This window comes from Barbus barbus (assembly GCF_936440315.1).
Source record: "Barbus barbus genome assembly, chromosome: 25".
In the NCBI taxonomy this organism is placed as follows: Eukaryota; Metazoa; Chordata; class Actinopteri; order Cypriniformes; family Cyprinidae; genus Barbus; species Barbus barbus.
This window is the reverse complement of record NC_136753.1, coordinates 15,508,601-15,522,250: the sequence shown is the minus strand read 5'-3', so window position 1 is coordinate 15,522,250 and position 13,650 is coordinate 15,508,601. Positions and strand designations below refer to the sequence as shown.

The following is a 13,650-nucleotide window of genomic DNA, read 5'->3' as shown; positions in this document are numbered from 1 at the left end:
ATTGTGAAAGAATATAAAAATGCTAAGAAGTTCCCTCTCATTATACAGGGGAAAACAATTATATTCACATTACATTTAATGTAAGTTTACAGTAAATTTCTTTTAAATGTACCATTTTTGGAATTAAAAAAGTACAAGTCATCTTATAATTTACAGTGAAAAACTGAATTTCCTGGGTGACATTACATTTGATGGTATTTTGTTTACAAAATTCTTAGTTCTTGTAAGTTTTAATGTATTTTTACAGAATTATTCAGCTGCCAGTTTTTTTTCTCTCTCTTTTCTCTTTGACGCTTTATTTTACAGTGCATTTTTTAATACAGTAAATCATTTATTTTATTTAGTTTTTTTTTTATTAGTTTAGCATTTGAGATTTGTGTTTCTAATGCTTCACAAAAAAGTATATATAATAGAAAGTGTCCTATGGAAAGTGCTATTCTCCCAGTAGAGCTTTTAAATCTGTATATCTGCTCATCTTTTAGTAGTACACTATAATACAGATTGCCACTAAGCTAACAGACATAAACTAAAAGCCAAAATTGCATAGGGACTTTGAGCTTCACATACAATGATGCTTCTTCCTCTCTCTTACTTTCTTTAACCTCATCACACCCCTGGCTTTCTTCCTCTTTTAGCCCCTCTCTTAAATCCCAGGAGTGCTGTGCTCTTGGTTAGATGCTGCCTGTGTGTGACATTCTCAGTGACTGGGTATACCTGGCTGACCTGGGTTCACACAGACCCATTTACAGGCTCACTAGCCAGCTTACAACCTCCCTCTAGGGTTTGCAAAACACTGCGCATATATATGTCTGCGTGTGTGTGTGCGTGTGACTGTGCAATGTGCACTCGTGCCACACGTTTACTCCAGGCAACTTGCTGCTGACACATGTCCTGATGAAAGCAGGACACATCAGCCCAACCCAACCTCTCTCTTATTTCGTTTAACCCTTACACCTTGCTTCATGCAAACCAGTTTTTTTTTTTACATACAGGCGAACTAAGCACTTCAGAATGAAAGTGCATGTCAATATAAAGTAAAAACATGTAACAGCTTTTGTTTTCATGCTTGGAAATATAGGATTGTGAGGTTAGGGGCTTTCATATCAATGAGGAAATATGATATAATCACATTTATATAATATTACATTTACATTTAGTCATTTAGCAGACGCTTTTATCCAATGCAACTTATAAATGAGGACAATGGAAGCAATCAAAATCAACAAAAGAGCAATGATATACAAGTGCTATGACAGATAGCTTAACGCGGTACACATAGCAAGGATTTTTTTTAAATAATTATTTATTAAATAAAAAGAAAACAAATAGATAGAATAGAAAAGGATTAGAGAAAGCTAGTGTTAGAGGCTTTTTAAATATAATTTAGATTATATTAAATGATATTAATCTTTAAAAAAATAGCAGTAGAGAGCATTTATTTGTATTTTATTATATTCTAAAACATTTTTAAGTTAAATTAAATGTAGATATTTTAGATTCTTGCATATACCTAGAAAGTTACACTAACTATAAAGTTCAAACGGAAAGCATTTATCTGAAACAGAAAGCTTTTGTAACATTACACATTCAAATTCCATTCAAAAATTCTATTTTTTTATTTATTTATTCTTTTGAACTTTCTATTCATCAAAGAAACATGAAATTTTTTTTACATAGCTGTTTTAAACAATGATAATAACAATAAATGTTTCTTGTGCAAATCAGCATATTAGAATGATTTCTGAATGATCATGTGACACGGAATAAATTGCATTTTAAAATTATTCAAATGGAAAACAGTTATTTTAAATTGCAAAAATATTTCACAATATTACTGTTTTGGCTGTATTTTTGATCAAATAAATGCAGGCTAAGTGAGCAGAAGAGACTCCTTTTAAAAACTTTTCAAAAATGAAAAAATCTTACGCGTCTAAAACTAGTAGAAGTGTATATATACACATTTGTTTTTCATTTACTACTACTACTACAACCAGTACTAAATTAAAAACAGTTATTGAAATCTGATTTCTCAGACAGAGGAAGTACTGTAGATATATAAAGCAGAGAGCTTTGTTTCCCAACTAAAGGGTGAAAACAGAAGCTGACAGTAAGAGCTGATGGTAAGAAGTGCAGGGAATGTCTTCTGACACTTACGGTAAAAAGAGGGAAGCTCAGACTACTGGGGGTGGAGGGACGAATGTGAATATAGCAAAACATTCACACGCTACAACACATACTTTAGGCTTAATCGCACTTCTGCAAAACAAAACCTGGTGTTCCCAGTCCTATTCCAGGAGATCTGACTTTCTGCTCCAACCCTAATCAAACACGCCTGAACCAGCTAATTAAGATCTTCAAGAACCCTTGATAATTGCACACAGGTGTGTTGGAACAGACTTGGAACTGAACTTGGAACAGACTTGGAACTGAATACTGAACTGTCCAAAAAGACAGGAAATAATGTTTGCTTGTGTCATCGTGTAAAGAACACAAAACAAAGGTCAATATATAGATAAAATGACATCATTGCCACATCCTTTTCAATCATGATGGAAATGTTACGTGTACCACACACACAAGCACACAAATGTACTACATACATAGGGTGAACGTGTTCCCAGACATGCCCTGGCCAGGATTTATTTAATTTTTGCCTAAAATGTCCCGGTTTTGGATTTGTTTTCCTATTGTTTTCATACTAGCTGAAGGTAGCGACTGAAAAAACTGTTTAACCAATAGCGTAAACATAATTAACCAACCATGGCATGTAAGAAGGTGGGATCTACAGAGAATGGTCAAAGCAATGCAAATAGACATACATATAATGTATGCGGACTGCAGAGAGCAAGTCAATAAGAAAACAAAGCCAAAACCTGGACATTTTAGGTAAGTTTAGAAATCCCGGCCAGGACATGTCCCAGAAATAGAAGATGATTGGTAACCCCAATAATGACCCTAAAAAGTATTTTTGACACTTTTGGACACTTAAGTTGGCCAGTTTTGCCATTGCTTTTATGCAAATGGTTATTTCTAATGGCTGTATGAAAGCAGGTTTGTGTGAGGTAAACTGGTCACATACCAAAATACTCCTCAGAGGGGGGGTTGTCCATGTCAAACAGCATCTTCTTTGTCAGACGGTCCAGTTCCTCCTCAGGACGACCCTAAACCACAGCAAAGATACACACCAGGGTTATACATCATGTATAACACACTCAATCACACACTAATCAGCTTGTATGCAAAATGCAGAGGAGCACAAATCTCACAAACATTCTATAAAACACGGTGTAGTTTACCATAATAAGATAACGCCAGGCTAATTAAATGATGAGTTGATGCAACAGATTTTCATGGATGTGCACAAGCATCTCTTAATTAGATGGATCATCAGCCTAACGAGATCGTCAGTCTAACAAATAACTCAGACGTCAAGACTGTTGCTGAGGTTTCAGAAGGTAAAGTGAAGGCTTTGGCAACTGCGTTTTCTCAAAGCACTCAAACAAGCAAAACCTTACTGTGATGAACTTCATTAAATTCATCTACAGCTTGTTTTTAAATGACAGGTTGGTCCTATAATTGTATTGGCAATAGAGCTGAGCTGAAGTACTGTATGTTGTGTTTGTTTGTTTGTATTTCAAGATTTTGCAGTGGGCTATGAAATTGGAATGGGATGGAATTTTATTAGAATTAATGCATCAAACAAGCATCATTATTTTGTAAAATTTACACTTAGACTCCAGTTCAAAGGTTAGCGGTATTATTTTCATAATACTTTTTATTTTTTGAAAGGTGTCTCTTTTGCTCACCAATGCTGCATAGTTTAAAATGGTTGTGCTGTTTATATATATTTATTTATTGGGAAAATCTAATCTACATTATTATCATATTAGACAAAGATTTATTTATTATTTTCTTTACTGCAATTACACTCGTTAGGGATTAAATATGTGCTTAAAGACCATAAAACAGCTTTTTTACTATTAAACATTTTAAACATTTAGCATGTGACATAGATGCATGAAAAGCGAAAGTACTGAGGCTAAAGAAGACTGCCTTAGAAATCACATATTACAAGTCACAATTTACTCTTTGTGCCTGAGCATGTCTGAGTGACATGGCGGCAGTGGTAACATTGTAAATTACCATGTTCAAATCTCATCTGTGGAGGATGTCAAGACATTTCAGGCGTAAGAGTTTATATACTAGCGGTAAAGGAATTACATATTATAGCTTTAATTTAGGCAAAAATAGGTACTGCTCAACATATCACGCCTCGGTTTTCCGTTTCGTTTAACCAAACGATAAAAATGACCAAGTCAGGTGACCCACATACAGACTGACAAACAAACAATCAGAATCCTAACCAAATGTCAGGGCTTTTGCATCCAAAACCATTAAAGATCATACAATGACCGTTTACCGGTGCAAAATAAGGTCAAACAGGAAACCACTCCAAAAAAACACATCAACAACCCTGTTCAATTACAAAAAACACACAGTTCTGCAAATCACCAGGGTTAAAGAAAAACGGAGCCAGAGGTCTGGATGCCTCTGGTGTTGGTGTTAACACAGGATATCCCAATATGAGAAGCGTTCGTATAAAAACACCAATTACAGACACAAATCACAACCTTTGGTTCCCTCCCTCTGACCAACAGACACAAAACACTCGTTCTGCCTCAGTTTAGCAACAACTTTATCAGCCCTGAAATCACTCATGCAGTTCCTTTCTTGTCACAAGTTCCTGCACCAATCTGCACGCTGTCAGGCCTGTGAGACTCGTTCTGTCAGTAAGATACAGAGCCGGTGATGGCATTTCACACAGACAGTGGGAGGGAAACTAATGAAAACTTTCATGTGGCGAAAGCCCACACAAAAACTTTTAATTCAGCATATCTCCACTTCCTGAAGACAGCTAATTATTATGGTGGGGGTTAATTACTCGTATATGGACACAGAATGTTGTGGATGGATGTAAACTATCAAGGAGTGCTCAGGAAAGTTTCTGCAGATCTATTTGTTAACCTGTGTCTGGGTATCCAGGTGGGCTCGTATCCCTTCACAGAATGAGGGACCTCGATGTTTTCAAGAACTATGATGTGTGGAGTTTCTCAATCGCTCCATGTGGTTTATGACAATTTGACATGTAATTTAACAGTCTGAGTGGGCACAGTGGATTATTGTGGACAAGAAAAACAACTAATTAAAAAGAGTGCTGTGTATAATTATCTCTCTGTGTGTACGAATTGTATCATAAACTGTTATTTATATATGTTAGCATTTGCATTATATTTAGCATTATAGAAAAACATTAAGGAAAGGGGAATTAAACTTATGCATCCACTTTTAGCCCCCAAACACAGACCACATTGGATGTCCTGGCCTTTTGACCCGTGACTCGTGTGTGAATGAAGAAAGTTTAATCAACCAAAGAATCTACTGCTGTAGAAAACACTATATTTTATATTCATATTATATTCACAAACTGTGATATGTCCATCTTCCTTCTACCAACTACAGTGTGTGCAGAATGGAGAGAGCGCTGTACATTCACTCCCCCCACCTACAATCCCTGCCAGCCTGAGACTCGAACCCGTGACCTTTGGATTACGAGTCCGACTCTCTAACCATTAGGCCACAACTTCCCCCGTGGCAACCATTAGGCAAGTTGATATTCTGGTCATATTTTTTTCCAAGATTAAAATTAATAAAATTGGCTATAAAATTTGCCAAAAAAAGAGATTGAACTCAAGAATAAAAGTAAAAAAAATATTAAATGCCCATGAGAAGGATGCAATACTAATGCAATAAAAGATTTAGCAAAGTTAAGGCATGACCATTGGGCAGCGAAATGCTCATTGGGTCAGCACGGTCAGAAAAAAAACAGGTGGAGAAGAAAAGACACATTATCTGCAAAAGAATTAATAATTAATGTGGATTGATTAAAAATGAGCTCCCAAAACTTACTGCCAGATTCTGGAAGATAAATTCTTCAAACAGTGGCACAAGAGGATGTGATGCTGGTCCTTCAAGAGTCACGCACAACTTATCTGTCCATAAAGCTATACAAAATCAGTCTTCATGTATTTCACAACACTTCAGCATGTTATTCTTATTAAGTGAGGGTCATTTTAAAGAATTTTTTACCCAAGCAAGGTCTCTGAGAACTTGACACATTCCACTTCTGGGAACTCCAGGAAGGTTGCAGTTCTGGAAAATGTTGGCGCTGGAGACTAAATGGTTCCTGATGCTTTCTCACCTAATTCTTCACATTAATTCTTAATTCTCTTGCAGATAATGTGTCTTTTCTTCTCCACCTGTTTTTTTCTGACCATGCTGACCCAACGAGCATTTCGCTGACCAATGGTCATGCCTTAACTTTGCTAATTCTATTATTGCATTATTATTGCATCCTTCTCATGGGCATTTAATCATTTCTTTTTACTTTTATTCTTGAGTTCAATCTCTTTTTTGGCTCATTTTACCTGTAAAAGAAAACCTGCCTACTAATTCTGCACACCTGAAATAAGGAGTTTTTGACTTTCAGCCTTCATGGACAATTTTATATATATATATATATATATATATATATATATATATATATATATATATATATATATATATATATATATATATATATATCACTTATAAATGATTAAATACAAAGTCGACAGTAGTTATTAAGATCGATGTGGTTTGGAATCGGTAAAATGTTCTTGGAAAAAAAATATAACCAGAATATCAACTTGCCTAATAATTCTGCACACACTGTATAAGGGAAAACAAATGCAAGTTGTAAGGGGCAATTCTTTATTGTGTATTTCTGAGTGCAAGTTTGTGGAGGGTGCAGATGACTCTTGACTGTTTTGATCTTAAGTTGTATCTTAGTTTGTTTTTAATTGGTTGTCTTGTTTGTGTGGATTTTTACTTGTTTGTTTTATTATGTAAAGCGCTTTGAGAGCTATATAAAAATAAAGTTATTATTATTATTATTATATTACTGTGATTATATTAATTGTGATTTTTGTGAAATTGTGAAATATTAGTTAAAAATTTGGGTTACATAAACAATTTTGTTAAAAATATCCAACTTAACTACTGATTTCTGTGGATGTTCAGACACTACCGTTTAAATATTTTTAAAGAAGTGGCTTATGTTCACCAGTGCTGCATTTATTTGATCAAAAATACAGTAAAACAGTAATATTAATCAAAAAAGTAATATTACAGTTTTAAATAACTGTTTTTTATGCATATTTTAAAAATTTATTTCTGCCTGTGATAGGAAAGCTGGATTTTCAGCACCCAGTCTTTAGTGTCACATGATCCTTCATGTGAGTTGTATGAGTCATTCAAAATCAAGACAGGAGTGCAAGATAGAGTGACAGACAGAAGGTGGTAAGAGGCAAGAAAGATGTAAACAGACTTCTGAACCAAATTTGACTTAATAAAGGCTTACAGTACTCTGTGCCATAACGGAAATACTCACTTTCAGTGTAAAAGCACATCTCTCACATGCTCAACACACTTGCGCTGGTCTTTCAAGAACCTGGTTATGATTTGCATTTCTGCTAGCATGAGGTCAGTGTTTTCTCCCATAAAAATTATTCCCTGAGGAGTCATTTCCTCCTCTTCTTCCAAAAGGAACAACTAATTGTGATACTCATGTGGCTCTAAAAGGTGTGATTTCCCTGGCTTGTATTGGATACTGACTGTTATCTAAAGACAAGGCAGTTACTCGATCGTTTCCTTTGGCAAGCCTCTAATCCCTCTATTAATAAGTGCTGACTGATAATCTTTTTGTTAATTAATCAGTATGAACACATTCTATACACTCTGCCAATAATGCAGTACGCCTTCCTTAGTTTATGCTGAAGGGAAATAAAAATTCATTAAATAACATTAAACCTCATTGGTTCTCACATGCCATGTGACTTAATTATGATGTTACTATTCAGGAGCCACTGAGGTTTGTTGCCATATTTGATTGGGGCTCTGTAAGCATGAGTTGATTAATGTTTTGATTTGATTTGAGAGTGAGTAATTAAGCAGCACAACTGTTTTCAGCGTTGATAATAATAATAAATATTACCTGAGTACCGAATCAATCAGCATATTAGAATGATTTCTGTATGATCATGTGACACTAAAGGCTTAAGTAATTTCATCCAAGTAATGCATCACAAATATAAATTACTACATTAAAACTAGATTTAAAAATGAACTCACCTCAAACTTTTCAACAATAGTGTGAATTTGGTCATGTTCAACAAATGAAGTGATTCATGTCAGAAGACTGGGATTAACCCTCTGGTTGTGTTCGGACTCCGGTCACGCCTTTTGTGTTACCGGTCAAAAATGACCGGACTCCAAACAATTGCTTATAAATCTGTCATTATGCTATATTATCACCAAATATTGGATTCAATCTTTTTGTCAACTTGTTTTCTTTCATTTAGGACTGGTTTTGTGTTTCTATTTGCTTCTGTTTAATCGTAGGCCTCATTTATCCGAGAGTAGGTACCTCATTTTTTGAGTGAAAAAAGCATTTTTTATGAATAATTTTCACAATATTAAACAAAAAATTATAAAAATTTGCACTGTTTCTCACACTAGTGTACTTTAATGTTTAATCGGGAAGTTTGCTTTTAAATGCTTTTATGTTGTACAAAATTGCAAAAAGTCACACTCGTGGTGTTCCCGGTCAAAAATGACCGGACTCCGAACAACTGCTTATAAATCTGTCAATATGCTATATTATCACCAAATATTGGATTCAATCTTTTTGTCAACTTGTTTTCTTTCATTTAGGACTGGTTTTGTGTTTCTATTTGCATCCGATTAATCGTAGGCCTCATTTATCTGAAAGTAGGTACCTAATTTTTTGAGTGAAAAAATAATTTTTTATGAATAATTTTCACAATATGAGAGAAAAAATTATGAAAATTTGCACTGTTTCTCACACTAGTGTACTTTAATGTTTAATCAAGAAGTTTGCTTTTAAATGCTTTTATTTTGTACAAAATTGCAAAAAGTCACACTCGTGGTGTTCCCGGTCAAAAATGACCGGACTCCGAACAACTGCTTATAAATCTGTCATTATGCTATATTATCACCAAATATTGGATTCAATCTTTTTGTCAACTTGTTTTCTTTCATTTAGGACTGGTTTTGTGTTTCTATTTGCATCCGATTAATCGTAAGCCTCATTTATCTGAAAGTAGGTACCTAATTTTTTGAGTGAAAAAATAATTTTTTATGAATAATTTTCACAATATTAAACAAAAAATTATAAAAATTTGCACTGTTTCTCACACTAGTGTACTTTAATGTTTAATCAAGAAGTTTGCTTTTAAATGCTTTTATTTTGTACAAAATTGCACAAAGTAACACTTGTCAAAAATGGCCGGCCATTGAAAGTGAATGGGGAAGAATGAAAGAAACAACTAGTGTTCAGGAGCATGTTGTGCTTGCAAACAAAGACCTTGGACCTTTGCATGTGTGGATGCATTTATACTCAAGCTATCACACACACACACATGCGCACACACGCACGCGCACACACACACACACACACACACACACCCATCCATCCATGCATACAAACTATTTTATTACACCTATTTCATCCTACCCTGAACTGCATGCAATATCCTTTTATGAATAAAAAAGGATCTCTCTCTCTCTCTCTCTCTCTCACACACACACACACACACACACACACATGCTCAGACTGCCTTGTCTTTAGCCTGCATTGACCTCAAAAATAATCTTTTCTTTCACCACATATTCTAGACTACGGAGCCCCTTAGAGCTCATGGTGGTGGAAAGATTTCGGGGTGGGTGAAAAAAATTCGGGGTGGGAGGAAAAAATATTTTTCAAATCTTTTGCGTTCTCTCGCAAAGATGTTTGCGTTCTCTCGCAAAGATGTTTGCGTTCTCTCGCAAAACTTTGCGTTCTCTCGCAAAGATGTTTGCGTTCTCTCGCAAAACTTTGTGTTCTCTCGCAAAGATGTTTGCGTTCTCTCTCAAAGATGTTTGCGTTCTCTCGCAAAGATGTTTGCGTTCTCTCGCAAAGATGTTTGCGTTCTCTCTCAAAGATGTTTGCGTTCTCTCTCAAAGATGTTTGCGTTCTCTCACAAAACTTTGTGTTCTCTCGCAAAGATGTTTGCGTTCTCTCGCAAAACTTTGTGTTCTCTCTCAAAGATGTTTGCGTTCTCTCGCAAAACTTTGTGTTCTCTCGCAAAGATGTTTGCGTTCTCTCGCAAAGATGTTTGCGTTCTCTCGCAAAGATGTTTGCGTTCTCTCGCAAAGATGTATGCGTTCTTTGTGTTGTCTCGCAAAGATGTTTGCGTTCTCTCGCAAAACTTTGTGTTCTCTCGCAAAGATGTTTGCGCTCTCTCTCAAAGATGTTTGCGTTCTCTCTCAAAGATGTTTGCGTTCTCTCGCAAAACTTTGTGTTCTCTCGCAAAGATGTTTGCGTTCTCTCGCAAAGATGTTTGCGTTCTCTCGCAAAGATGTATGCGTTCTTTGTGTTGTCTCGCAAAGATGTTTGCGTTCTCTCGCAAAACTTTGTGTTCTCTCGCAAAGATGTTTGCGTTCTCTCGCAAAGATGTTTGCGTTCTCTCTCAAAACTTTGTGTTCTCTCGCAAAACTTTGTGTTCTCTCGCAAAGATGTTTGCGTTCTCTCGCAAAGATGTATGCGTTCTTTGTGTTCTCTCGCAAAGATGTTTGCGTTCTCTCGCAAAACTTTGTGTTCTCTCGCAAAGATGTTTTCGTTCTCTCGCAAAGATGTTTGCGTTCTCTCGCAAATATGTACGCAAAGTTTTGCGAGGGAACGCAAACATCTTTGCGAGAGAACGCAAAGTTTTGCGAGGGAACGCAAAAGATTTGAAAAATATTTTTTCCTCCCACCCCGATTTTTTTTCACCCACCCCGAAATCTTTCCACCACCATGAGCTCTAAGCGGCTCCGTACTAGACAAAACATTATGACAATATGTTTAGAGGCTTTCGTGTTCTCTCAGAGTAAACAAAAGTTTACAATTAAATGCTAGAGCATACAAATGCCTCACAGTGCCTTGCTTGTCATTTACACGAGGAAGAGACAACTGAAGAAGAATTTTACAGTGACGATGCATTGCAAGATATATTGGAAGATAAAAATATCACTGGACAAGCTGAAAACCTTGCAACAACTGAAAAGAAGCAATCTTCTGATTTTGAGGACCCAGCTGAAGTTGATGTAACGTTCTGGTCGAGGGATGGAAAAAAAGTCAATGCAGGCCAAAGACAAGGCAGTTTGAGCATTTGCGTGCATTGTGTGTGTGTGTGTGTGAGAGAGAGAGAGAGTTATAATATGAGATTCATAAAAGCATATTGCATACAGTTCAGGGTAGGATGAAATAAGTGTAATACAATAGTTTGTATGCATAGATGTGTGTGTGTGTGTGTGTGTGTGTGATAGCATGAGTATACATGCACGCACTGGTCCAAGGCATTTATGTTTGCAAGCACAACATGCTCCTGAACACTAGTTGTTTCTTTCATTCTTCCCCATTCACTTTCAATGGCCGGCCATTTTTGACAAGTGTTACTTTGTGCAATTTTGTACAAAATAAAAGCATTTAAAAGCAAACTTCTTGATTAAACATTAAAGTACACTAGTGTGAGAAACAGTGCATATTTTCATAATTTTTTCTCTCATATTGTGAAAATTATTCATAAAAAATGCTTTTTTCACTCAAAAAATTAGGTGCCTACTTTCAGATAAATGAGGCCTACGATTAATCAGAAGCAAATAGAAACACAAAACCAGTCCTAAATGAAAGAAAACAAGTTGACAAAAAGATTGAATCCAATATTTGGTGATAATATAGCATATTGACAGATTTATAAGCAGTTGTTTGGAGTCCGGTCATTTTTGACCGGGAACACCACGAGTGTGACTTTTTGCAATTTTGTACAAAATAAAAGCATTTAAAAGCAAACTTCCTGATTATACATTAAAGTACACTAGTGTGAGAAACAGTGCAAATTTTCATAATTTTTCATTTCATATTATGAAAATTATTCATATAAAATGCTTTTTTCACTCAAAAAATTAGGTGCCTACTTTCGGATAAATAAGGCTTACGATTAATCAGAAGCAAATAGAAACACAAAACCAGTCCTAAATGAAAGAAAACAAGTTGACAAAAAGATTGAATCCAATATTTGGTGATAATATAGCATATTGACAGATTTATAAGCAGTTGTTCGGAGTCCGGTCATTTTTGACCGGGAACACCACGAGTGTGACTTTTTGCAATTTTGTACAACATAAAAGCATTTAAAAGCAAACTTCCTGATTAAACATTAAAGTACACTAGTGTGAGAAACAGTGCAAATTTTTATAATTTTTTGTTTAATATTGTGAAAATTATTCATAAAAAATAATTTTTTCACTCAAAAAATTAGGTGCCTACTCTCAGATAAATGAGGCTTACGATTAATCAGAAGCAAATAGAAACACAAAACCAGTCCTAAATGAAAGAAAACAAGTTGACAAAAAGATTGAATCCAATATTTAGTGATAATATAGCATAATGACAGATTTATAAGCAGTTGTTCGGAGTCCGGTCATTTTTGACCGGGAACACAACGAGTGTGACTAGGTGAAATAAAACCCACAAAAAATTACGAAAATTCTAAAAAAATTTATGAGAAATACTTGTACCCTATGTGCGCAAAGTCAGTAAGTTTGAGTCCAATGCGATAACGTTAACTAGTATTTTCAGGAAAAAGAAAAAAAATTTCTTGTCAATTTGACCCGAACACAACCAGAGGGTTAAACCACCTGCAGTTATATGAATTACTTCATACATACTACCTATATGTCCTTTTTGGAGCTTAAAATTTTGGACCCCATTGACTATTATTGTCAAATTTTCTCAAATATCATCTTTTGTGTTTTGCAAATGAAAGAAAAAAAAGGGTTTGGAGAGTAAGCAAATAAAGACTGAATTTAATTTTTTGATTGAACTATCCCTTTAATGTGATTTTGTAAGATGTAATCAGCTAATACTCTATGTTCCATTGAGGGAATCCATCAAAAAATGGATAGTCTGATAGAATAATGGCTGTTTGGATGTGAGCAGAAGTAGAAAGGGGATGTATAATGACTTGGTGGTGTGCCAGAGGGGGGCACAGGTGGAGGAAAGGAAGTAAGGATGAGGAGAAGACTCAGTCAGAGGCTACAAACCTCGACTCTCATGCTGGGTTATCGGCATTCTGTCAGGGACCATTACACACCGCATTGCTGGTGTGTGTTCACCTGCTGCCCCCCACAGCGAGCATGCTCAGTGGGGCCATGGGCTAAACACCAACCCCAAACCCCCACCTACTGTACTGCACCAAACTGCCTTTACCCTCTGCTGAACATCAGTTTCTGCATTTCCCAGTTCTTATCTCTCATTCCCTAGCCCTCCATGACAGAATATTTAGAAGCAGGAAAAAAAAATATATGCAACAATTTTTTTTTGGACCTTTCTAACTTCTGCCAGTATTTGGGGTTGCCAAGTGCTCTGTTAAAATGTACCCTGTAGAAAACGTGAAATGGGAGTTTATTAATGTTCTAAAATGAAACATCTTGGCTACTTTTATTGATCAA

The 13,650-nt window shown here is 35.6% G+C and overlaps 1 protein-coding gene across 2 annotated transcripts in view; it reads right to left on the bottom strand.

The window, feature by feature from the left end:
• LOC306845192 (lipoma-preferred partner-like) overlaps window positions 1–13,650 on the bottom strand; it is a 188,171-nt gene that overhangs the window by 40,685 nt on the left and 133,836 nt on the right. For both annotated transcript variants that reach the window (XM_079377842.1, XM_079377843.1), the window contains exon 7: window positions 3,080–3,161. In XM_079377842.1, the coding sequence (XP_079233968.1) occupies window positions 3,080–3,161 (82 nt within the window). The remainder of the gene's footprint in view (window positions 1–3,079; window positions 3,162–13,650) is intronic.